Raw genomic sequence first — 24,597 nt, forward strand, 5'->3', positions numbered from 1 at the left:
TAGGTCTGCTCTAGAACTCTCTCCAGTTGTCGGTAGGTCTACTCTAGAACTTTCTCCAGTTGTCGGTAGGTCTACTCTAGAACTTTCTCCAGGAGACATTCGCCTCTATGGACTTCAAGGACCTGGAACTCGGAAAACCTTCACAGTCTGAAGGTAGAACTTCACTTAAAGATAAATATAAAATCTATGGAGTCAGAATTAGTTTAAAACATGAAGAACATTAGAAAACGTAAGAAAAAACATTTATTCAACATGATGTTGCAGCAGAACCAGACAGTTTACAGTAATGTGCACAGAATCAATGGATATAAACTTTATTCATCAGCAGAATCAGACTTTTACTAAAATATACGATTATCTGTCGACATGGAAACAACAAACACCGTCTGGTTAGAACGGAAGAACACAAAGACAAATCTGTTGATCTACTCCAACAGGTTTATTAAATGTTCAGTGAAACATTGTGCAAAATGTTTCTGCTTTAAATGTTTCATCATTAAAAGTTAATTCTGGTTCATTTTAGCCTGACGTATTAATTAATGAGTCTCTACTTTAAACTGACCCTTCATTAGATATTCAGATAAACCAGTTCAGACTGGACTCAGAGTTGGTTCTGGACTAGTTTAAGACCTGGTTAGGACTCATTTTAGACTGGTTCTGGGCTTAGTTTTAGACTAGATTGGTATCTTGGACTGCCTATAGACTAGGTTTGGATTGAGTTTTAGATCTTAGACTAGTTTTGGCTTGCTTTAAACTGGTTTTGGATTTGGATTCAGACTGGTCTTGGACTGGTTCTGGATTTGGTTTTGAACTAATTTGAGATTTCTTTTGGACATGTTTTAGTCTTGGTTTTGATTTGGTTTTACAGAGATTTTTAAACTGGTTTTAGACTGAATTTGGACTGGGATTTGGACTAGTTAAGGGCCTGTATTTGGTCCGTTTTTAACTGGTTGTGGACCTAGTTTTAGACTGTAATTGGACTAGTTTTGCACCTGGTTTTAGACGGCATGTCGACTGGTATTGGGCCTGGTTCCAGACTAGTTTAAGATTGGTCTTCAAATGATTGTGAACCTGATTTTGGACTGGTTTAAGACTGGTTCTGGGCTTGGTTTTTACAGCGGTTTTAGTTTTAGTTTCGGACCTGGTTTTAACAGGTTCTGGATCTGGTTTTGGGCAGGATTAGGGTGCCAGTCCACCACTTTAAATGCTGTTTTCTGTGACTTCTAATCTCCATACTGGAGTCCAGACGGGTTCTGACCCACAGAGACACATTAATGTGAGTTTGGCTGAAATGAAGCAGAACAAACGTTTAACTGTCAGAGGTAACAGGATGGAGGTAAAACCGGTTCTAACGCACACTGGACTCATTTCACATTCTGTGAAACATCAATTCACTAAACTTTTACATTTATTTAAAATGTATTTGAGCTGCAGAAACTGAAAGGATAAAAACTGTAAAATCACGCTACATTTACTAAAAATGTATCTGAAGCAACTTTAAAGCGGTTTGAAGGCTTATGAATGTCACAAACCCGCGTCAAACACCTACGACACGTTAAAAAACATCTAAAACTACATTCATCGGCCCAGAAGGCATCATCATCATCATCGCTGCTCACAGACCTCAAAAGACACAGATGTGGTTTAAAAATGGTGCAATAAAGCAGAAAACTCAGACACCTGTGGGTTCAGAGCGACGGAAAGAAAGGTTTGGTGTTCGTTCTTGGAGCGACTGTTGTGGTTTAAAGCGGTAAAATGGAAGACGGACTTTCACCGAACGCTCTGAGACATGTGTAGTGGAGTTAGCATCTCCTCAAAGATGGCTCCCTTCACGTTGGAGCCTCGGAGGTTCGCTTCCTGGAGGTCACAGCCGGACAAGTCGCAGTTCTGGAGAGAAAATCAGAGCAACCGGAGTTTATCATTGACCTGCAGAAGCTGAAACACAGCGGCGGCGCTCTGAGTGAAGCTCTGGCTGGTTTGTTAGTGAAGATTTTACCCTCTAAAGTTGAGAATTGTAGCTTAGCATAGCATTAGCCTCAGGTAGCTAGCTGAACCAGACACTTGAAGCTGCAGAGTTCATCAACATGAATACCAGTTAAACAGCATTGAGGTGTGTTTGTTTTATGGACGGTCGGTCAGCAAACACACCTGTAACTCCACCTCAGTAACCAGTAAGAGGCTCCACCTTGTGGAAAAAAACAGGAACTACAGCTGATCTATGACACGTTCAGTGAGCTGCAGGTTCCTCATCTTCTGCCTTATTGGTTTGTGACGATTTATCAGTCGAATACCACAAACTACGCTGGTCATTAGTACGTAGAAGGCAGTTTTGAATGTTGAGGATAAATAAATGCCCTCAACATTCAAAGCTAGCTAACGCTACATGTGCTCCGTGTTCTCACCTCCAGGTCGGTCCCGGCCAGCGTCGCTCCTCTCAGGTTGCAGTTCTTCAGTTTGGCGTTCTTCAGTGTGGCGACTCTCAGGTTGATTCCCGTCATCTGACTTCCCTCCATGTCCACGTTCTTCAGGTTCGCTCCTGAAAACAAGCAAAAGTTCAGGACCAGATTCATCTCAGTGAGGTTCAGGGATCAACCGATTATCAGGCTATTTTTATTAATGACTACTGATAAAATAAATGTTCTACTTTAGCTGAGTGGCGACAGAAATGAGTCTAAACAGCTGATTATGATCACAGGAAAGTGATACTGAGACAGATAAGTTCTCACTTAGGTTAGCCTTCACCTAATACTATTTGTAGCATCACATCTGTCTAAACTCAGATTAGCTTTAACACTCTGTTAAAACTGGTACCAGAGACACAAAAGCTAGAACTACAAAGCACAAATCAACACAAATCGGGACATTAGCTGCCGTCACAGCGGCTAATGCTACGCTAGCGGCTAGCAGCTAACTTAGCAGGCAGCCAGAGAAAAACTGAAACAGCTGCTACAAAAATACCCCTAATAAAGCTCAAAGAGACCGGTCTCAGTGGGTAGAACAGCAGCAGACAAACCGATCAACGTCAATGGATCGATCGATCGATAAACAGAGAATGTGCAGAATTGATCCCTGTGGTGTTTATCAGAATGTGATTGATCCCTGTGGTGTTTATCAGGATGTGACTGATCCCTGTGGTGTTTATCAGGATGTGATTGATCCCTGTGGTGTTTATCAGGATGTGATTGATCCCTGTGGTGTTTATCAGGATGTGATCGATGGGTTCCTTCACCTTCCAGATTTGCTTTGATTCCAGCCGGATCTTCAAAGTTGCATCCTCTGAGCGACGCTCCTTCAGCGTTGGTGCACAACATCTTCACTCCTTGAAGGTTCGCCGACTGGAAAAACAAAAACATACAGAAATATGATATCAATATATATATAAATGTACAACAAGATTCCTTCTTTAACAGGAAGTTACGCCAACGCAGATTAAATTACCAGAAGTGTAGTCCAAAGGAAGTCATTTGTAACGGTAAAATGTGGTGATTTATGCTGTAGGAACCTGGTTTTGGTCCATAAAACGGCGGTGAGTCCCCAGACTTGAACAGATTCATGAACCAACAACAATAGTGAGAGACTCAAGATCTAAATCCATCGAGTTTCATCTTCTAGTAGTCAAACATAAAGATAAGATCGTATCTTTGTGTTTTATCGGTATCAGACCGATCTTTTCCTCTCTTCACCGACTCCCCATCTATTTTCATGTACATTTAACCCATAAGAACCCACAGTGACACCAGTGTAACAAGCACTTTGAGTGCCCCAGTCTCTTCCTTGTAAAGCTTTATGTCTGGCCTTAACTCATTAAAAGTCCTTTCAGGAAAAATGGGTCTGGGTTCTTATGGGTTAAAAAAATGCTGATTACTTCTAAGGCTTCACGTGGCCAATCACCACAGGGTATCTCCCACCTCCTTCAGCCAAACGCCCCAACAGAGCTCTCAGGTCAGGCCAACAGAATTCCTTGTTGTCCCTCTAACCGAGTAGAAAACGTGCGGTGACCAAAACTAGAACGTTCTTCCTCTGCAGCTGAGAGCAATCGACTCTGTGGAGCGTTTATGATGCGGCTGGAAACCTTTTTATTCTGATAGGCCTGTAGCTGCTTTATTCTGTTTATCGTTCTGATGCACTTTATTTTAGCGGCTGCTCCCGTTTCAACAGTTTAATACCTTTAGCATTATTGTTTTTGTTTTGATTCTTGTTTTGTTTTTGTGTGTATAAATACATTTTACTTACTTATCTATAGATATTATATATTTATTTAAATAAATGTTGACTCAAATAGAGCAACACAAGGAGAGATTTATCTACTTTCCTGTAGTCATTTGTCTTTTGAATACGGTTTTAAACCACTAATAAATCCCATAAGACTTCACCTGGAGCTGCAGTTTGATTGTGAACTTTCTAACCAGACAATAGAGACACAAGACGACCACAAAAGCACACAAAACAACCACAAAAAGACAGAAAAGTAATGCAATAAGACACAAAACAACCACTAAGAGACACCAAACAGCCACTGAACTGCCTTATAAAGACTTCCATGTGAGTTTTAGTCATATTTTTTGAAGATATCTTTAGTAATTGTCCTCCCCGTGCTTTTATTGTGATCTTTTTATCTTTCCCACTAGCCTCCGCTCCACCTGCACCTTGTCAACAACATGTTTGAGAAATTCAAACCTTTTATGGTTGTAGTTGTATGTTTGATAACAGACAATAATTAGCTTTGTGTTATTTGTTTAACTGTCGTAAAGAAAGGTCCCTACTTTTTACCATCTGAGCTAATAAACTGTTAGCCTGGTATTAGATGCTATGTTTGGTAATAAAGCATCTAAACTCACGTCCAGACAGGCCATGGACAGGTCGGCTCTCTCCAGGTTAGCTCCACTCAGGTTAGCGTGGCTCAGATTAGCTCCTCTCAGATTAGCCATCTTGAAGTTGATGTAGCGAAGATCCAGGCGAGACAGATCAGCTCCGGTGAAGTTCAGACCCTGAAGGACACAAACACACGTCAATAACGAGTAAAAAACTCTTTAAAACATTCAGGATATTCTGATGTGCTGCTAGAATCTGAAAGTTTAGCTTCAGATTTACAACAAACTCACTGAAAACCTGAAACTTCATGTAAATTAAACTGCTTATTCTGTGACATCTGGGAGCATTTATTCACATCTGGCTCTGAGAGTTTTATTAGTGTATTGTATATTAGTGTATATTAGTGTGTACTGGTGTGTATTTTTGTGCATATTAGTGTGTATTATTATGTACTAGTGTGTATTATTGTGTATTTTTGTGTACCTGACAGCGTAGCTCGGACTTGCTGGTATTTTTGTGTATTTTTGCGTACCTGACAGCGTAGCTCGGACTTGGTGGTATTTTTGTGTATTTTTGCGTACCTGACAGCGTAGCTCGGACTTGCTGGTATTTTTGTGTATTTTTGCGTACCTGACAGCGTAGCTCGGACTTGCTGGTATTTTTGTGTATTTTTGCGTACCTGACAGCGTAGCTCGGACTTGCTGGTATTTTTGTGTATTTTTGCGTACTTGACAGCGTAGCTCGGACTTGCTGGTATTTTTGTGTATTTTTGCGTACTTGACAGCGTAGCTCTGACTTGCTGGTATTTTTGTGTATTTTTGCGTACCTGACAGTGTAGCTCTGACTTGCTGGTATTTGTGTGTATTTTTGTGTACCTGACAGCGTAGCTCTGACTTGCTGGTATTTTTGTGTATTTTTGTGTACTTGACAGCGTAGCTCGGACTTGCTGGTATTTTTGTGTATTTTTGCGTACTTGACAGCGTAGCTCTGACTTGCTGGTATTTTTGTGTATTTTTGCGTACCTGACAGTGTAGCTCTGACTTGCTGGTATTTGTGTGTATTTTTGTGTACCTGACAGTGTAGCTCTGACTTGCTGGTATTTGTGTGTATTTTTGTGTACCTGACAGCGTAGCTCTGACTTGCTGGTATTTTTGTGTATTTTTGTGTACTTGACAGCGTAGCTCGGACTTGCTGGTATTTTTGTGTATTTTTGCGTACTTGACAGCGTAGCTCGGACTTGCTGGTATTTTTGTGTATTTTTGTGTACTTGACAGCGTAGCTCTGACTTGCTGGTATTTTTGTGTATTTTTGTGTACTTGACAGCGTAGCTCGGACTTGCTGGTATTTTTGTGTATTTTTGCGTACTTGACAGCGTAGCTCTGACTTGCTGGTATTTGTGTGTATTTTTGCGTACTTGACAGCGTAGCTCGGACTTGCTGGTATTTTTGTGTATTTTTGTGTACTTGACAGCGTAGCTCTGACTTGCTGGTATTTTTGTGTATTTTTGCGTACCTGACAGTGTAGCTCTGACTTGCTGGTATTTTTGTGTATTTTTGTGTACCTGACAGCGTAGCTCGGACTTGGTGGTCGTCGCCAGCAGGAATCTGATGAATTCTTTCCGGGTCAGAGGTGAATGATCATCAGGAGGCTGAGACGACTGAACACAACAGACACAAACGTTTAGCACTGAATACACAACTCAGTCTGGAACACACACTTTATACACACTCTACACACACACACACCTTTATGAGTGTCTCCAGCTGTTCAGCCAGCTGTTCAATACCAAAGAACCGAGCTTCTTCCAGAACACCTGCAGAGGAAAGAATGAAATTATGTCATCATATAAACCTGATGTAACGATGTAAACCTGATGTAAAGGTGATGTCATGATGTAAAGGTGATGTCATGATGTAAAGGTGATGTCATGATGTAAAGGTGATGTCACGCTGTAAAGGTGATGCCATGATGTAAAGGTGATGTCATGATGTAAAGGTGATGTCATGATGTAAAGGTGATGTCACGCTGTAAAGGTGATGTCATGATGTAAAGGTGATGTCACGATGTAAAGGTGATGTCACGATGTAAAGGTGATGTCACGATGTAAAGGTGATGCCACGATGTAAAGGTGATGTCATGATGTAAAGGTGATGTCATGATGTAAAGGTGATGTCATGATGTAAAGGTGATGTCATGATGTAAAGGTGATGTCATGCTGTAAAGGTGATGTCACGATGTAAAGGTGATGTCACGATGTAAAGGTGATGTCACGATGTAAAGGTGATGTCACGATGTAAAGGTGATGCCACGATGTAAAGGTGATGTCATGATGTAAAGGTGATGTCATGCTGTAAAGGTGATGTCACGCTGTAAAGGTGATGTCACGATGTAAAGGTGATGTCATGATGTAAAGGTGATGCCATGATGTAAAGGTGATGTCATGATGTAAAGGTGATGTCATGATGTAAAGGTGATGTCACGCTGTAAAGGTGATGTCATGATGTAAAGGTGATGTCACGATGTAAAGGTGATGCCATGATGTAAAGGTGATGTCATGATGTAAAGGTGATGTCACGCTGTAAAGGTGATGCCATGATGTAAAGGTGATGTCATGATGTAAAGGTGATGTCATGATGTAAAGGTGATGTCACGCTGTAAAGGTGATGTCATGATGTAAAGGTGATGTCACGATGTAAAGGTGATGTCATGATGTAAAGGTGATGTCATACTGTAAAGGTGATGTCATGATGAAAAGGTGATGTCATACTGTAAAGGTGATGTCATGATGTAAAGGTGATGTCATGCTGTAAAGGTGATGTCATGATGTAAAGGTGATGTCATGATGTAAAGGTGATGTCATCGTGTGGGGAGGAGGCGTGTCCTACCCAGAGGATTGATGCCCTCATTGATGATCAGCTGACCGTGTCTCAGGTAGTTGAGGATCGGTTCAAAGTAGTCGGGGCTGCGATCGATCAGATACGCTCCCTGAGAGTCCTGCTTGTTCCCCCAAACATCTGGATCCAAACACACATCGTTACAACCAGGAAACCACACACCGATCAGTCAATAATCAATAACTCTACTGATCTGATCACCTTTCTCTCTGAACATGTGGGCCAACATGCTCTCAGGCTCTTTACTGACCAACGTGCTCCTGAAAAACATATTAGCAAAACAAAACTGATAACGCAGAGGTCAAATATTTTTAAATTCTTTCACAATAATTCAAAACTAAACATATAAAATCCTTCTAAGAGGAAATATTTGGTCAGACCACAAAAAACTAATTAAAATAATAATAAAACATAAATAACATTAATGTTTAAATCAATTAAATATCAGCTTTGAATAAACAGAAAGCATCATCAGGTCTCTGCAGCTATGATTACATTAATATTTCACACCTGGTGGTGGTGAAGCAGCGCCCGCCTACGTTCAGCGTCAACCAATCAGTGTGAGTCTGACACCTGGCTGGACCAATGAGCTCGTCCTGAACGTCTACACAGGGAAAGGTACAGGTGGAGGTGGAGTTACAGGTAAAGACACAGGTAGATTTAAAGGTCATTCTTCATTCTGCCAACAAATGAAGATAAAATAATTTTCCTCTAAATCAGACGTTCTAAAGCAGCTTCTTTGCTGCAAACAGAAACAATTCAACGTCGGTAAATTCAATTTCTGACTTTTTCACTCATTCTGAGGCTTTTTATTGAGTTTTTAAGACATTAAAAAGCTGTTTTTATTTCTAACAAACCTTCAGATGAATCTCCGTCTGATACGTAGAGAACGTCATCGTCCCTGGAGACAGAAAGACACAAACTGATTATAAATATAGAAAATTAAAATAATAAAAACACACAGTCTGATTATAAACATAGAAAATTAAAGTAATAAAAACAGTTTGATTATAAATATAGGAAAATAAAATAATAAAACACAAACTGATTATGAATATAGAGCAATAAAATAATTAAAACACAGTTTGATTATAAATATACAACAATAAAATAATACAAAAGCTCTGAACTCAGATTTCCAACATCAAGACGTTTCCTCACGTCACTTTTATTTAGTAATTTCTGTATTTATATATTTATTAAATTGTTCCTGCATCGTTCATTGACTAATTTCTGTAATTTTGTCGTTTGTCTCATGTTTTTGTCGCACTGTGTTTACTTTTTGTCTCACTTATTTTTGTCATTTTGTTTCACTTTTGTTATTTCTGGACTCATTTGTGTAGTTTTTTGTCTCATTTATGTAGTTTGTCCATTTTTTGTGGCTTTGGAACATTTTTGTCTCTTTTTTGTTTTGTGCCTCATTTTTGTAATATTTTGTCGTGTGCTTTTTTTGTGTGTGTTATCAGCTTGGCTGAATGTGAAACTGGACTGAGGTGAGTTTGACGCCCCTGGTCTCATCTACTGATCACGTGACTTACCTGATCAGCGCTACGTCATCTATGAGGCCTCCGTTCCCGTTATAAACACCGGAAGCTCTGATTCCCAGTTTGGAGCTGGCGGCGGTCAGGAGGTCCTCCAGGGAACCGAACACGGCGACCACCTGTACCGGAGAACCGGAGAGGAGACACCGGAAACACCGGAACAAGAGGGCGGACGTTAGCTAACTGCTAAGCTAGCAGCCCCACAAACACCGATTCCCCGGTTATCCCGCCTCCCTTTACCTTCCCGTTGGTGGAGCTCCCGTTAACGAACAGCGTGACTCTCCTCATGGCTCCGTGGATCAACCGGAGCGGCTCCTGCTCCGACTTTTACCCATCAGAGGAGTTCGGCTGTTCGGCTGCAACAGTCTCTCTTTCTGCCTCTTCCCTCTGGACGCCGCTCAGACGCCCACAGCGGCGGAGCAGCCAATCAGAGGGCTAGATTTAATCCTAACAGCCTATCAAGACATGGAGGGGCGGGGCCTGTCGCGCTCCAGATAATTGATTAGTTTTCATGTTTTTATAAATTTTTTATATATTTTTATTTTTTAACTAAGCAATCCACACACTGCAGTCGAAAAATAGATGAGGAAAAATCTGTATTTTTTATTGATTGAAATTTATGTCTCTATTTTTCCAATGTTATATTTTTTCATTGCCACTTTAATTTAATTGTTTTGCTTCTGCTTTTTACTCTTTTCCACATATTTTTTACTGTATGTTATCAAATATAAATTATTTCCTTTTTTAATTACTACTAATTATTCATTGATTTGTGTCTTTAAGTTCTAAAATTATTTATTTACATTTGTTCCTTGATTAAAATCCAGAATTTCATTTTCTTATTATAATTATTTTTTCATAAATTTGTTTTCTTTAAATACAAAATTTTTACTTAATTAATAGAATTCTTCAGTTTTATTTCAGATTCTTTTTCCAAAATTATTTATTTTGCCATTTTTCCATTAATTTCTAGAATTTTCTAGTTTGACTTTAATTTTCTATACTTTTTTCATTGATTTCAGTTCTATTTAAATTTTTCATTATTACTAGAATTCTAATTATTTAGCTTTTTTTTTTAAAAAAAAACATTATTTCTAGACTTTCATTGTTTTACTTTCGTTTTCTATAATTATTGTTAACTCATTTATTTCTGGACTTTCATGGATTATTTATATTTATTTTTCGTTCATTTATTTCTAGAATTGTATTGTTTTACTTCTGTCTACAACTGTTGCTTTAAGTATTTATTTTTGCATTTTATTCTGTATTTAATTACTTTCAGTGATGCATTATTTACTTTTTTAAATCACTCAAATAAATTTCCTTCTTTTATAATTAAAAAAAAAATTCACTGATATATTTCCAATAAAACTTCCAACAGCGCATCGTATCTGAGGAAAAAGTCGAAGTTTTCTGCAGTTTTCCAAAAATATTTACATGAATAATTATTTGTTTTCAGCGTGATTGAAATAAAAATTATCATCCAGAATAATCCCATAACTGTTAAATTTGTAGTAAAAGCAGCAGACGGTGGTTTCTAAAGATCTTTATTTAACAAATCATCACAGAATAAATTAGATCCTTTAAACAAACATTTACTGCAGCTGGATCCCAGAAATAAAAACTTTCCTTTATTAAATTCATCAAACAACATTTTCCCCTAAAATCCTCCATAAACCAGAGTTTGGCTTCAGATGAGCACAAATAAAAAAATCAATCACAAAATCTGGAAGTTTTTAGCGTCGATTCTAAACATTACTTCAGAGAATTCAGATTTAAAAATTAAACTCAACGATCGTCTCCGCTTATTGTTTTGCTTTAATCTGAACTCAAACCTTAATTTTAAACATTTTAGTGACAAAAAGCAGATTTCTTTGTTGGTGTTTCTCTTCAATTCTGAGGCAGAAACTTTAAATTCAGACGTTTTTTAGGAGAAACAGGATGGAAATGAAACTTGTTTTAGTCATTTTCCCTCATATTTGTCCTTTTTCTGTCTCCCTTTTGTCCTATTATGTCCGTTTTGTGTTGTTTTGGTCATTCTGTTTGTTGTTTTTGTCATTTTGGGTCTGTCTCTGTCTGTTTTTTGTCTCGTCTTTCTCATTCTGTCTCCTTTTTTATGCTTTGAGTCCAGATTTTGGCATTTTGTGTCTCGTTTTGATTTATTTTCAGTCTGGTTTTTGTTGTTTTGTCCTCATCTTTGTCATTTTTTGTCTCCCTTCTGTCATTTCACGTCAGTTTTGTGTCGTTTTTGTCACGTTGCATCTCTCTTTTCCATGTTTTGTTTCTTTTTGTCTTGTTTTTTGTCCATCTTTTGTTGTTTTCTGTTCGTATTTATCATTTTTTTCTCCATTCTGTAATTTTGCATCAGATTTGTGTCATTTTGTGTTTTTAAGACATTTTTTTCTCTCATTGTCGTCATTTTGTCTGTCGCTTTTGTCATTTTGCGTCTCTTTTTCTGTTTCATATCTCATTTGTGTTGTTCTGTGCCTCTTTCTTTATAATTTGTGTCTAGATTTCGGCATTTTGTGTCTCGTTTTTGTTGTTTTCTGCTCATCTTTGTCATTTTTCGTCTCTTCTGTCATTTTGCATCAGATCTGTGTTGTTTTTTTGTCATTTTGTTTGTCATTTTTTCTGCGTTTCCCTTTTCCTCTTTTGTGTCTCGTCTTTCTTGTGAAATTTTGTCTTTTGTTTTTTCTGCTTTGTGTCTGGATTTAGTCCGTTTGGATCATTTTGTGCGTCTTTGGGACAGTTTTTGTCTATTTGTGGCAGAAAAAATGAACTAAAAACAGATTTATTCATCAGATTGTGACTCCTGGATGGACGGAAAATTGATCTGGAGTCAGTTTTTGTCATTTTCTGTCTTGTTTTTTGAGTTTTGTTTGTGTTTTTGATATTTTATGCTTATCTTTGTCATTTTTGTGCCCCTTTTGTCATTTTTTCAACAGTTTTGTGTCGTTTCATTCGTCTTTGGAACGTTTTTTTCCTCAGGGGTCACTTTGGTAGGGCTACACACCTCATTTTTTCTTTGTTCCTTGTTTTGTGTGGTTTTTTTATTGCTTTGTTTCTATTTTGTGTTGCTCATCTTGGTCATTTCTCATCTCCCTTCTGTCATTTTGCATCAGATTTGTGTTGCTTCTGTGCATTTTTTTCTCGTTTTGGTTGTCGTTTTCATCATTCTGCGTCTCCCTTTCTCTGCTTTGCGTCTCGTCTTTCTGGTTTGTGACGTTCTGAGTCGTGTTTTGTCTCATTTCCTTATTATGTGTGTTTTTGTTTTGCGTCTGGATTTTCTTGTTTCAATAATTAGTGAAAAACGACCTGAAGTTGTGTGAAAATGAACGAAAACAGAAAGACTGGACTTCAACGTGAGAGAAAAGAGAAAGTTTGAACATTTTTATGGAAAGACGGCGTTCAGCTCCAGACTCGGCTGTTTTCTGAGGAAAAGCTTCAGTTTGTGTCTAAATGAGGAGAATTCAGTGGTTTTTGGGCTGAATTCAAATGTAAGGCATCAGCTGGTGTTTGAAGAGTTTCAGGCTGCAGGAGCTCCAGTGTTTCTACCTTCTAGTGCTGCTCCTCAGGTTTCAGGTCGTCCTGCAGCTTCTCTTCAGCTCTCAGAGTTTCAGCTTCACTTATTTCCCTGCAGGTTCCCGTTTTTTCTTTCTAACTGACGGTCACTCGTTGCCGCTGTCCTCGGTGTCGTCGCTGCCGTCCGTTTGTCCGCCGCCGCTCCTCTCCGGGTAGTTTAGGATCTGTCTGTTGGCCTGACTGACGTACTGCTGCTGCTTGAAGTAAACCTTCAGCACGCCTTTGATCAGAACGAACGCGATGCCGCCCTGCAGGGGGACGAGGACAGAACGGTTTAATGCTCTGTTTTATTTACAGATTTAATGAAGTCCAGCTCCTCTCAGTCAAACACCCACCAGGACGGTTCTCTGCAGGCTGGAGGACGTCTTTCTGAACAGCAGCCGCCCCACCACGCTGGCGATGGAGGGAAAGATTAAAGCTCCACACAGAGTCCTGGACACCGGCCGATGATCTCCAGAGTGGGGTCCTTCTACCGGGACCCGGGGAAGGTAGCGGCTGCTGCCTGGTAGAAAACACTCCAGTTTAATGAACGTTAACAGCAGACGGTTATATTAAATCTAAAATACCTGTTCCACATTCAGTGACTTTAATTACATGAAAATTAGGAGTAATTTAAGTTCTCAGTTTTCCTCAACAGCCGACACAATGATCAGTTATAATGTTAGAATAAATAGTGATCTTTGGTAATTTATTATCGACGACAAAAATCAGGTCAAAATGGGACAAAAGAGACACAACATGATGACAAGAGACATGAAACCACCCCAGAGACTGACAAGAGAGACATAAAATGTACAAAATAACTGAAAATGACACCAAAAGACACAAAATAACACTAAACTGACCACAAAGTGACACAAAATCACACCCAAGTGACACACAATGACAACAAAGAGACAAAATTCTACTACAAAGTCCACAAAGAGAGACAAAATGTCCACAAAGGGACAAAAATGACAGGAAAAAGTTCAACAAAATCACCACAAACAGAAAAATCTGCACTAAAAGACACTAAATGTCAACAATGGGACACAAAATGACACTAAATGAGCATTAGGACACACAAAATGACCACAAAGACACAAGATGAAACCCAAATGAGACTAAAAGTCCACAAAACTACAACAACTAGACAAAATGACATTAACAAAAAATAACCACAAAACAATCACAAAGAGACAAAAAATGTCCACAATGGGATGCAAAATTACACCACAAAGACACAAAATGAAACAAAGAAGGCCCAAAAGTTCCACAAAATGACCACAAACAGAAAAAATGTATCCTAAAAGACAAAAGTGTGTGTTGACCTGGCGGAAGCTTTCGTTTGTACGAGTATCTGTGCCACAGCCGGACCAGGTAGTCCTCCCAGCGGATCATCTTCCCCAGAACCAGAAGCACCGGGATGGTGGGCAGACCCATGAGGAGGAACAGAGGGTCGGCTCGCTCCATCACGTACAGCCCCTTCTTATGTCCCACCACCTGCAAGCCCCAAACGTGACACAGAATGACCACAAACACCACAACTCACACTGAAAGACACTAAATGTAAACAGAGACACCAAATGTCAACAGAGAGACGCTAAATGTAAAAAGAGAGACACAAAATATAAACAAAGAGATGCTAAATGTAAACAGAGACACAAAATGTAAACAGAGAGACACTAAATGTAAACAGAGACACAAAATATAAACAAAGAGATGCTAAATGTAAACAGAGACACAAAATGTAAACAGAGAGACACTAAATGTAAACAGAGAGACAGAATGTAAACAAATGTAAACAAAGAGACACTAAATGTAAACAAAGAGATGCTAAATTTAAACAAAGAGACACTAAATGTAAATAGAGACACTAAATGTAAACAAATGTAAACAAAGAGTTGCTAAATGTTAACAAAGAGACACTAAATGTAAACAGAGACACTAAATGTAAACAAATGTAAACAAAGAGATGCTAAGTGTAAACAAAGAGATGCTAAGTGTAAACAAATGTAAACAAAGAGACACTAAATGTAAACAAAGAGATGCTAAGTGTAAACAAAGAGATGCTAAGTGTAAACAAATGTAAACAAAGAGACACTAAATGTAAACAAAGACATGCTAAGTGTAAACAAATGTAAACAAAGAGACGCTAAATGTAAACAGAGAGATGCTAAGTGTAAACAAAGAGATGCTAAGTGTAAACAAATGTAAACAAAGAGACGCTAAATGTAAACAGAGAGATGCTAAGTGTAAACAAAGAGATGCTAAGTGTAAACAAATGTAAACAAAGTGACGCTAAATGTAAACAGAGAGATGCTAAGTGTAAACAAAGAGATGCTAAGTGTAAACAAATGTAAACAAAGAGACGCTAAATGTAAACAGAGAGACACCAAATGTAAACAAAGACACTAAATGTAAACAGAGACACTAAATGTAAACAAAGACACTAAATGTAAACAAAGTGACACAAAATGACCACAGAGACACAACATGATCACAATGAGACAAAAAATGACCACAAAGAGACATGACCACAAAGAGACAAAAAATGACCACAAAGAAATGCAAAACAACACTAAAAAGAGACAAAATGACACTAAAAAGTAAAAAATTACCACTACAGAGATGCAAAATGACCACAAACACCACAACTTACATTAAAAGACATCAAATGTAAACAAAGAGACATTAAATGTTCATAAAGAGACACAAAATAACACAAAATGACAACAAAGAGTTGCAAAATTACACAAAAAAGAAACAAAATGACACTAAAAAGAGACAAAATGACACTAAAAAGGCAAAAATTACAAAGAAGCAAAATGACCACAGAAACACAAAATTATACCAAAGACACACAAAATGACAAAAAAGTGATCACAAACACACACAAGATGATACAAAAGACACAATGAGGTGCAAAAACACAAGATTACACTAAAGTAACACTATCGGACCAAAAAGGGACACAAAGTCACACTCAAGTGATACAAAATGACACCAAAAAGTCGGAAAAGTTACATAAAATGACCACAAAGAGGAAAAACTTACGATAAAAGAAAAATATCAACAATGGGACTCAAAATGACACAAAACATACACTAAATGTGCATTAGGAGACACAAAACAACCACAAAGAGACACAAAATGGCCAGAAAGAGACACAAAATAACAACAAAAAGATACAAAACAACCAAAAAGAAACAAAATGACCAGAAAGAGACACAAAATGTCAACATTAGGACGCAAAATGACAGTAGAGAGAAGAACGGGTAGACAGGAAGCTGTGAGGACGTCTAATGTTGTTCTAACGTTAAATAAACGGACCTGCATGACCGTCACAGCTCCGTACGTCACGGCTGACCAGTAAACCGTCCCGACCACGACGCCGACGGCAGCAAAGGGGCTGATCCTGGACAGAGCTCGGTCCACCTGCTGCAGGAAGTAGACCACCGGACCTGAGGACGATAAAAACCACACATTCCTCTGAAACCTACGAGAAACACTTCAGATAATTCTACCAAGTCTGACCCGCTGCAGACAGAGATCTTAGCCAGAAAATATTTAGAGCAACAACTTGGCTGAAAAAATCTCCCAGATTTCTCACTTATATTGTTTAGATTTATTATCCAGGTCACATTATTTACAGAAAACTACGAATCTGTAGATTAGACATTAAAAACTGTTATCATTACAATCACATTTGGTTAAGCTTCACAAACAATGTGGATTTTGACAAGAATTATTTTAAAATATCCAAAAAAATTTTGTCAAATCTAATCCTTGAAAAATACATTTTAAATATAATACCAGGAAAATTTATTTAAAAATATGAATCGTAAATTTTATCTTTTTTAAGTCTAAAAAAAGATTTTAGGGTTTTCAAATGGTGTTTTTTTTAAACGTTTTTCTAAATGTCTAAAAATAATTTGTTATGATTTTAAATAGCTAAAAAATATTGCAAAAATTTTTGGAAATTATATTTTAAGTTTTAGAAAATTACTTTAAACAATTAATAAAACTTTTCGGTTGTTTAATATCTAAAAAAAATGTGTTTTAATGTTTTAAAATACCTGAAAAAAATAATAAAATGTCTGACAATTGTTTCTGAATATCAAAAAAATGCTTTCAAAATATTAATAAAAATGTTAGTTTGTTTTTATAAACTAGCAATGTATTTTGATGTTTTCAAATATCTGAAAAAAAAATAAAATGTTGTCACAACTCACCCCTCTGGTTCTAGTTAACTACATTAACTCACCCATGTGGGTCTAGTTCACTACACTAACTCACCCATCTGGTTCTAGTTAACTACACTAACTCACCCCTCTGGTTCTAGTTAACTACACTAACTCACCCTCTGGTTCTAGTTAACTACATTAACTCACCCCTCTGGTTCTAGTTAACTACATTAACTCACCCATGTGGGTCTAGTTAACTACACTAACTCACCCCTCTGGTTCTAGTTAATTACACTAGCTCACCCCTCTGGTTCTAGTTAACTACATTAACTCACCCTCTGGTTCTAGTTAACTACACTAACTCACCCCTCTGGTTCTAGTTAACCCTTTAAGCTTGAGTCAATTCCAGTCGTTTTCAGTACAAAAAATCGCTAATATTCTATTTTTAATAAAAAAAAATTACGAAAAATACGGGGAATATTGGACGGGCATCGCGAGGTGCATTTCCTTGAAAATGACCGATTCGGGGATTTTATACCGACTTCAGGACATGTTTTGGACAAAATAGTTTACTGGCTTGTGTCATCTGGATGTAAAAGGTTGGATTATGGCCGTTTTTCGGGGAATCTTTTTTTTGTGTGTAATAATGAACCCGGAAATGTGAGTCGTGCTGTGTGCGTTGAAGCCGTGTATAGAGAACGGATGGATGAATATTTGTTTTTGTCGGACAAATGTGTTTTTCTCACCCGCTGTGGTAATCGCATCGGAAAGTGGTTTATACCGGCGGATTCATGAGAATCTAAGCTTTCCATCGGCGTATAGTGTTTGTATAATCGTGTTTGCAGCCGTCGGACATTCTTGAAATTCCTATGCAAATTAGTAGGTGTACCGCCGGCGGTACACTGAAGCGTAAGGGGTTAACTACATTAACTCACCCATCTGGTTCTAGTTAACTACACTAACTCACCCCTCTGGTTCTAGTTAACGACATTAACTCACCCATCTGGTTCTAGTTCACTACATTAACTCACCCCTCTGGTTCTAGTTAACTACACTAGCTCACCCCTCTGGTTCTAGTTAACTACACTAACTCACCCCTCTGGTTCTAGTTAACGACATTAACTCACCCATCTGGTTCTAGTTCACTACATTAACTCACCTATCTGGTTCTAGTTAACTACATTAACTTACCCATCTGGTTTTAGTTAACTACACTAACTCACCCCTCTAGTTCTAGTTAACGACATTAACTCACCCCTCTGGTTCTAGTTAACGACATTAACTCACCCCTCTGGTTCGAGTTAACTACACTAACTCACCCATCTAGTTCTAGTTCACGACATTAACTCACCCCTCTGGTTCTAGTTAACTACACTAACTCACCCCTCTGGTTCTAGTTAACTACACTAACTCACCCCTCTGGTTCTAGTTAACTACACTAACTCACCCCTCTGGTTCTAGTTAACGACATTAACTCACCCCTCTGGTTCTAGTTAACTACACTAACTCACCCCTCTCGTTCTAGTTAACGACATTAACTCACCCCTCTGGTTCTAGTTAACGACATTAACTCACCCCTCTGGTTCGAGTTAACTACACTAACTCACCCATCTGGTTCTAGTTAACTACATTAACTCACCCATCTGGTTCTAGTTAACTACACTAACTCACCCCTCTGGTTCTAGTTAACTACACTAACTCACCCATCTGGTTCTAGTTAACTACACTAACTCACCCATCTGGTTCTAGTTAACTACACTAACTCACCCCTCTGGTTCTAGTTAACTACACTAACTCACCCATCTGGTTCTAGTTAACTACACTAACTCACCCATCTGGTTCTAGTTCACTACATTAACTCACTCATCTGGTTCTAGTTAACTACACTAACTCACCCATCTGGTTCTAGTTCACTACATTAACTCACTCATCTGGTTCTAGTTAACTACACTAACTCACCCATCTGGTTCTAGTTAACTACACTAACTCATCCCTCTGGTTCTAGTTAACTACACTAACTCACCCATCTGGTTCTAGTTAACTACACTAACTCACCCCTCTGGTTCTAGTTAACTACACTAACTCACCCCTCTGGTTCTAGTTAACTACACTAACTCACCCCTCTGGTTCTAGTTAACTACACTAACTCACCCCTCTGGTTCTAGTTAACTACACTAACTCACCCATCTGGTTCTAGTTCACTACACTAACTCATCCCTCTGGTTCTAGTTAACTACACTAACTCACCCATCTGGTTCTAGTTAACTACATTAACTCACCCATCTGGTTCTAGTTAACTACACTAATTCACCCCTCTGGTTCTAGTTAACTACACTAACTCACCCATCTGGTTCTAGTTAACTACACTAACTCACCCATCTGGTTCTAGTTAACTACACTAACTCACCCCTCTGGTTCTAGTTAACTACACTAACTCACCCCTCTGGTTCTAGTTAACGACATTAACTCACCCCTCTGGTTCTAGTTAACTACACTAACTCACCCATCTGGTTCTAGTTCACTACATTAACTCACCCATCTGGTTCTAGTTAACGACATTAACTCACCCCTCTGGTTCTAGTTAACTACACTAGCTCACCCCTCTGGTTCTAGTTAACTACACTAACTCACCCCTCTGGTTCTAGTTAACAACATTAACTCACCCCTCTGGTTCTAGTTAACTACACTAACTCACCCATCTGGTTCTAGTTCACTACATTAACTCACCCATCTGGTTCTAGTTAACTACACTAACTCACCCCTCTGGTTCTAGTTAACTACACTAACTCACCCCTCTGGTTCTAGTTAACGACATTAACTCACCCCTCTGGTTCTAGTTAACTACACTAGCTCACCCCTCTGGTTCTAGTTCACTACATTAACTCACCCATCTGGTTCTAGTTACCTACACTAACTCACCCCTCTGGTTCCAGTTACCTACACTAACTCACCCATCTTGGGGAAGACGATGTGGTACTCGGTTCCACACTGAGGGCAGCTCACCGAGCCTCCACTGTTTCCTTTCTGCTTCTCGTCCAGCCAGCGCTGCAGACAGGCCTGGTGGATCCACTTGGTGCAGCCTTTACACCTGCAGGGACTCACCCACTCTGCACTGTGGTCGTCCCTCTCAGTGGCGAAACAAACCCAGCAGTGCCTGAACACACCACAGAAACACAAAACCGGTAGTTAGATATATGGTGGTTATATATTAATACTTAATGATGGTAAAACAAACCCAGCAGTGCCTGAACGCACCACAGAAACACAAAACCGGTAGTTAGATATATGGTGGTTATATATTAAGACTTAATGATGGTAAAACAAACCCAGCAGTGCCTGAACGCACCACAGAAACACAAAACTGGTAGTTAGATATATGGTGGTTATATATTAAGACTTAATGATGGTAAAACAAACCCAGCAGTGCCTGAACGCACCACAGAAACACAAAACTGGTAGTTAGATATATGGTGGTTATATATTAAGACTTAATGATGGTAAAACAAACCCAGCAGTGCCTGAACGCACCACAGAAACACAAAACTGGTAGCTACCTTAGATATACGGTGGTTATAAATTAATACTCAATGACGGCTTGTCATTATTTAAAACTAATTAATCAACAACCTGGAGCTCCAATCTGAAGATAGTATAATGTCAGAAAAAGATTTTTTAAATGTCTGTAATATATTTTCAAGTGTTTGAAACTGAATAAAATGTCTCATTAAAATGGGTGAAATATAATTTTACAAATGTCTGAAAATAATAAAACACATGAAAAATATTTCAAGGTCTTAAGTATTATTATAATATTCTGAAATACATTTTTAAAAACATCTGAAAAATATTTTTTTAAATTTTGGAAAAATAGTTTTAAAATGCTGAAAATTAATTAATGTCTGAAGCAAATTTTTAAAGTCTGAAAAAATCCGATCTAAAAATATTTTCAAATGTAAAGTGAAAAAAATGAACTAAATGTCCAAAACTGTTTTTAAATGTCCAAAAAAATATATTACTAACACCTCTATGAAATATTAAGAAAATATTTGAAAGATAATTTTTAAATGTCAGAAAAAAATATAGAAAATGTTCCCAAAATACTTATAAAATGCTAATTAACATTTAGCATTTAATAATTAATAAAATCTAAAATCATAAAACTAAGAACTCACCTAAAAATATAAAAACTAACACTAGAACTCACTTAAAAAACAAAAAGAATGGCACAAAAAATCACCTAAAAATATAAAAATGAACACGAGCATTCACCAAAGCTGCTTTACGTGAGCTGAATTTATCCTTTAAATATATTTTAACCAGTGAAAATAATTGTAGTTTTTATAAAATAGAACACAAAGCAGGTAAAATAATGAATAGGACATCAGAATAACTGAAAAACAGATCATTCCTTCATTTTATACTTAAATCCCATACGTATATCATCTTAAATCTGACAAATATGAGCAAGACGTTACTGATGTGGAAATCAGTGGAGTGTAAAATGAATAAACATGAATAATACTGGAGGATAAATACATAACTGAGAACTACTAACACACATATTTAATTATAGTTTCGTTAAGTGTGAAGTGAGATTGTGTCTGCAGGTTTGTTTTACTTCTCGGGCGTCTCCTCAGCCATGATGCTAAAGATGGAGATCTGATGTCGGAGACGTTGAACCCATCAGACTGAAGGAAGATCTGTGAAGAAATAAAAAGATATTTATAGAGTTTAGACACTGATTCATAGAAACAACGTTCAACAGCAGGTACAGAGTTGAAAACCGCCTCTGTAAAGTGTCTGAGTTATTTTTCTTTACATAAATATGAATAAAAATCTGAAAATATACAAATAAAACATCAGAGAAAACGATTAAAATATCACAAAAATGTGTGAATTAAATGTCAAAACATAAAATATTTTAAATGCAAAATGTATATTTCTAAAATATCAAAAAAGTGTCAATAAAAATAGCAAATATATATGAATCAAAAGTGAAAATTGCTATATATGTTTTCAGAAAAATGCTGATAAGAAATGTTTGGACAAAAATATTAATTTTTTACAAATATGTTTGACATTTCAGAAAATTGCTAAAAATGTTAGAAGAAAATGTCTGAAAAAATAAATCAAAATTTAAAAAGTCACAAATAATCAAATTTATTGAATAAGTATTAATATTATATCAAATAAAAAAACATATTTCATGAGATGTGCTGTTCTCTCAGGAAAAAAAGCTTAAAATCAGGATTTTAATTCTTTATATCTAATTTAAAAATATTTTAAGAATATTTTTCAGATGTTTAAAAACCAATTTCCTGACATCACAAATATTTTTAGACTTTCAAAAACAAACATTGCCTATTAACATTATTAGCACAATTTTCTGATATATAAAACAGATTTTTCCACCATTTTTGTCATAATTTGATATCTTATATACACGTGAATAAAAATTAAATCACTAAACCATATTCTAAGAATCAGAGACGTGGAAATGAAGAATTATGCGTTTGTTTCCGGAACAAACTGAACGTCTCTTTTAACGTCTCTTAAAGAAAACTTTCACATCTAATTCGTTAAAAAGAGAGAATCACATCAAAGAAGTAGAACGTGGCGTAAAAATACAACAGTCCAGCTGCCTCTGATTTGTTCTTCACTAATCGTCCTCGCCGTCTGCAGAAAACCAGCGTCCGTTTCTGAATATAGAAGCAGTAAAACCAAAGCAGCGACACTAAATTTATCCACAAACAAATTCCAAAGTCAGCAGCCAAATGTGACGCAGCAGAAACAAAAGTACAAACTGAAACTGATAGAAACAATCCTTCTGTTAAAAAAAAGAAACTGCTTAGAAAGAGAAAATGAAAATGCCCCAAACGCATACAAATAAAATACCCCTATAAAAATAAAATTTACATGAAAACTAACCTATAAATATAAAATGACCTGAAAATTCACCTATAAACATAAAATTATCATGAAAACTAACCAAAAAATACGGAAAATAACCTGGAAATTCACCTAAAAACATAAAATTAGCACAACTAAACTAAAAACATAAATATACATTTGTGAACTCATCTAGAAAATAAAATTAACATAAAAATACATATCTAAAAACAACAAACTGGCATTAAAACTCACTTCAAAATATAGAAATAAATATGTGAACTCATTAAAACCATCAAATTTACATGAGAGTGCACCTATAAACAACAAACTAGATTAAGAATTCACCCATAAACACGAAAATAAACATGAAAACTCACCTAAAATTATAAAATTTAACAAGAAAATCACCTAAAAACGTTAAATCATAAAGCAAACTCACCTTAAGTGGTAAATCTAACCTGAAAACTGACCCAAAAAACATAAAAATAAATATGTGAACTCACCTAAAACATCATTATTAGAAAGTGTAAATACTTACGTTCGCTGTCATCACAGATGTAAGGTTGTGTGTACTTGTATTTCTGAGTATTTGACCCAGATTGAAGTATTTGCATAACCTGGACTTTGGGGCATTAATAAGCACTTTTTGGCAGCAGGCCGCCACCTTTGTTTTGAAACCGAGAAACTTAAGAAACGACTTAAAAATCTGTTTTATCCTTCAGTAAACGTTACGTTTGTTTCAGCTATCACTAGATGAATTTGTAAGGATTGAAGACACACATTTTGAGCAGCTGTCGGTGTTTCTAAAAGTTGTTTTTAATCAGTAAAAGTTCAGCTTCTGTCAGATTAGCCGGTGGTTAGCTCGGCGGCTAACACAACTTTAGCTAGTTCAGTTCACAGCGGGCTACAAACGGCAGCTAAGCTCAGTTAACAGACAATACAGCTGATCTCGGTGAGGGTCAGTCTGTAAAACATTGATATCTAAGTAGTACTGATATAAAAACACCGCCTACCTGAGGATAAATAGTGTTTTTACGGTTAAAATCCTCCGTAGTTCTCCACTGATTTTCACTCTTTGGCTTCTGTTGACTCTCTGAACCATAGACAGGTCAAGCCCCGCCCAGTATATCTTTTAGGTGCTTTCTGATTGGTCGAAAATTGTGATAGCATGTGGTGCCTTCACGGTGTTTGAGTAAAAAATCGAAAAATTCCTCATTTTCTAGACATTTTTACTTTCTATTGAGGAATGTTTGCATTATTGTTGCCTTATTCAGTTGTTTTGTGTGCTTTAGTATCTAATCTGTCTTCATGATGTGTTTTTCAGTCACTTTTAAAGCACTTTGAGCAATATTTGCTTTGTTTTTTCTTATATACTGCCCCGTAAATAAAGTTTGATTGATTGGTTGATTAAAAACTGCAGAATTGGAGAATAAAATCCTTCACTAGCAAATTATCAACTTTTATATATCCATATTAGATCAGTAAATGGTTTAAATAATGTTTTATTATATTTAAAACTGCAGAATTCCCAATTTAATCTCATAGTCAATGACTTATTGACGTTAAATCGTGCAGACTTGTCGACAAAATGACTGATAAATAGCAGATTAATGTTTCAGCACGCATATTTCATGATGATATCTCTTTTTAATAACGTGATAACTAACTAAACAATTAAATAATAACATCTTAACATGTATGACTGCATTT

General features: G+C 37.1%; 2 protein-coding genes across 2 annotated transcripts; both read right to left on the reverse strand.

Moving 5' to 3' along the window:
* Window positions 1-230: 230 nt before the first annotated feature.
* Window positions 231-9,660, reverse strand: kctd9b (potassium channel tetramerization domain containing 9b). The gene is made up of 12 exons (XM_051938729.1): window positions 9,488-9,660; window positions 9,245-9,366; window positions 8,564-8,607; window positions 8,217-8,310; window positions 7,908-7,966; window positions 7,698-7,826; window positions 6,558-6,625; window positions 6,374-6,469; window positions 4,839-4,988; window positions 3,230-3,335; window positions 2,403-2,536; window positions 231-1,887 (listed from the first exon to the last, which is right to left on the reverse strand). Exons 1-12 carry the CDS (start codon window positions 9,533-9,535, stop codon window positions 1,771-1,773), a joined length of 1,167 nt encoding a protein of 388 aa, XP_051794689.1. The 5' UTR covers window positions 9,536-9,660; the 3' UTR covers window positions 231-1,770.
* Window positions 9,661-10,777: 1,117 nt separating this feature from the next.
* Window positions 10,778-24,010, reverse strand: marchf5l (membrane-associated ring finger (C3HC4) 5, like). The gene is made up of 7 exons (XM_051938728.1): window positions 23,901-24,010; window positions 21,614-21,695; window positions 19,947-20,149; window positions 16,142-16,272; window positions 14,140-14,311; window positions 13,165-13,331; window positions 10,778-13,077 (listed from the first exon to the last, which is right to left on the reverse strand). Exons 2-7 carry the CDS (start codon window positions 21,634-21,636, stop codon window positions 12,916-12,918), a joined length of 858 nt encoding a protein of 285 aa, XP_051794688.1. The 5' UTR covers window positions 21,637-21,695; window positions 23,901-24,010; the 3' UTR covers window positions 10,778-12,915.
* Window positions 24,011-24,597: the final 587 nt, after the last annotated feature.

This window comes from Acanthochromis polyacanthus, chromosome 18 (genome assembly GCF_021347895.1).
Source record: "Acanthochromis polyacanthus isolate Apoly-LR-REF ecotype Palm Island chromosome 18, KAUST_Apoly_ChrSc, whole genome shotgun sequence".
Lineage (NCBI taxonomy): Eukaryota > Metazoa > Chordata > Actinopteri > Pomacentridae > Acanthochromis > Acanthochromis polyacanthus.

What these genes read in the sequence shown, in the direction of transcription:
- marchf5l (XM_051938728.1), bottom strand. Translation starts at nt 21,636, where the DNA reads ATGGCTGAGGAGACGCCCGAGAA. An exon ending in GCTGAGGAGACGCCCGAGAA is followed by an intron (nt 20,150 to 21,613) that starts GTAAAACAAACC and finishes TGGTGTGTTCAG; the next exon opens with GCACTGCTGGGTTTGTTTCG. An exon ending in GCCTGCAGAGAACCGTCCTG is followed by an intron (nt 13,078 to 13,164) that starts GTGGGTGTTTGA and finishes GTCCCCCTGCAG; the next exon opens with GGCGGCATCGCGTTCGTTCT.
- kctd9b (XM_051938729.1), bottom strand. Translation starts at nt 9,535, where the DNA reads ATGAGGAGAGTCACGCTGTTCGTTAACGGGAGCTCCACCAACGGGAAG. An exon ending in GGAGCTCCACCAACGGGAAG is followed by an intron (nt 9,367 to 9,487) that starts GTAAAGGGAGGC and finishes TCTCCGGTACAG; the next exon opens with GTGGTCGCCGTGTTCGGTTC. An exon ending in GATGACGTAGCGCTGATCAG is followed by an intron (nt 8,608 to 9,244) that starts GTAAGTCACGTG and finishes TTCTGTCTCCAG; the next exon opens with GGACGATGACGTTCTCTACG.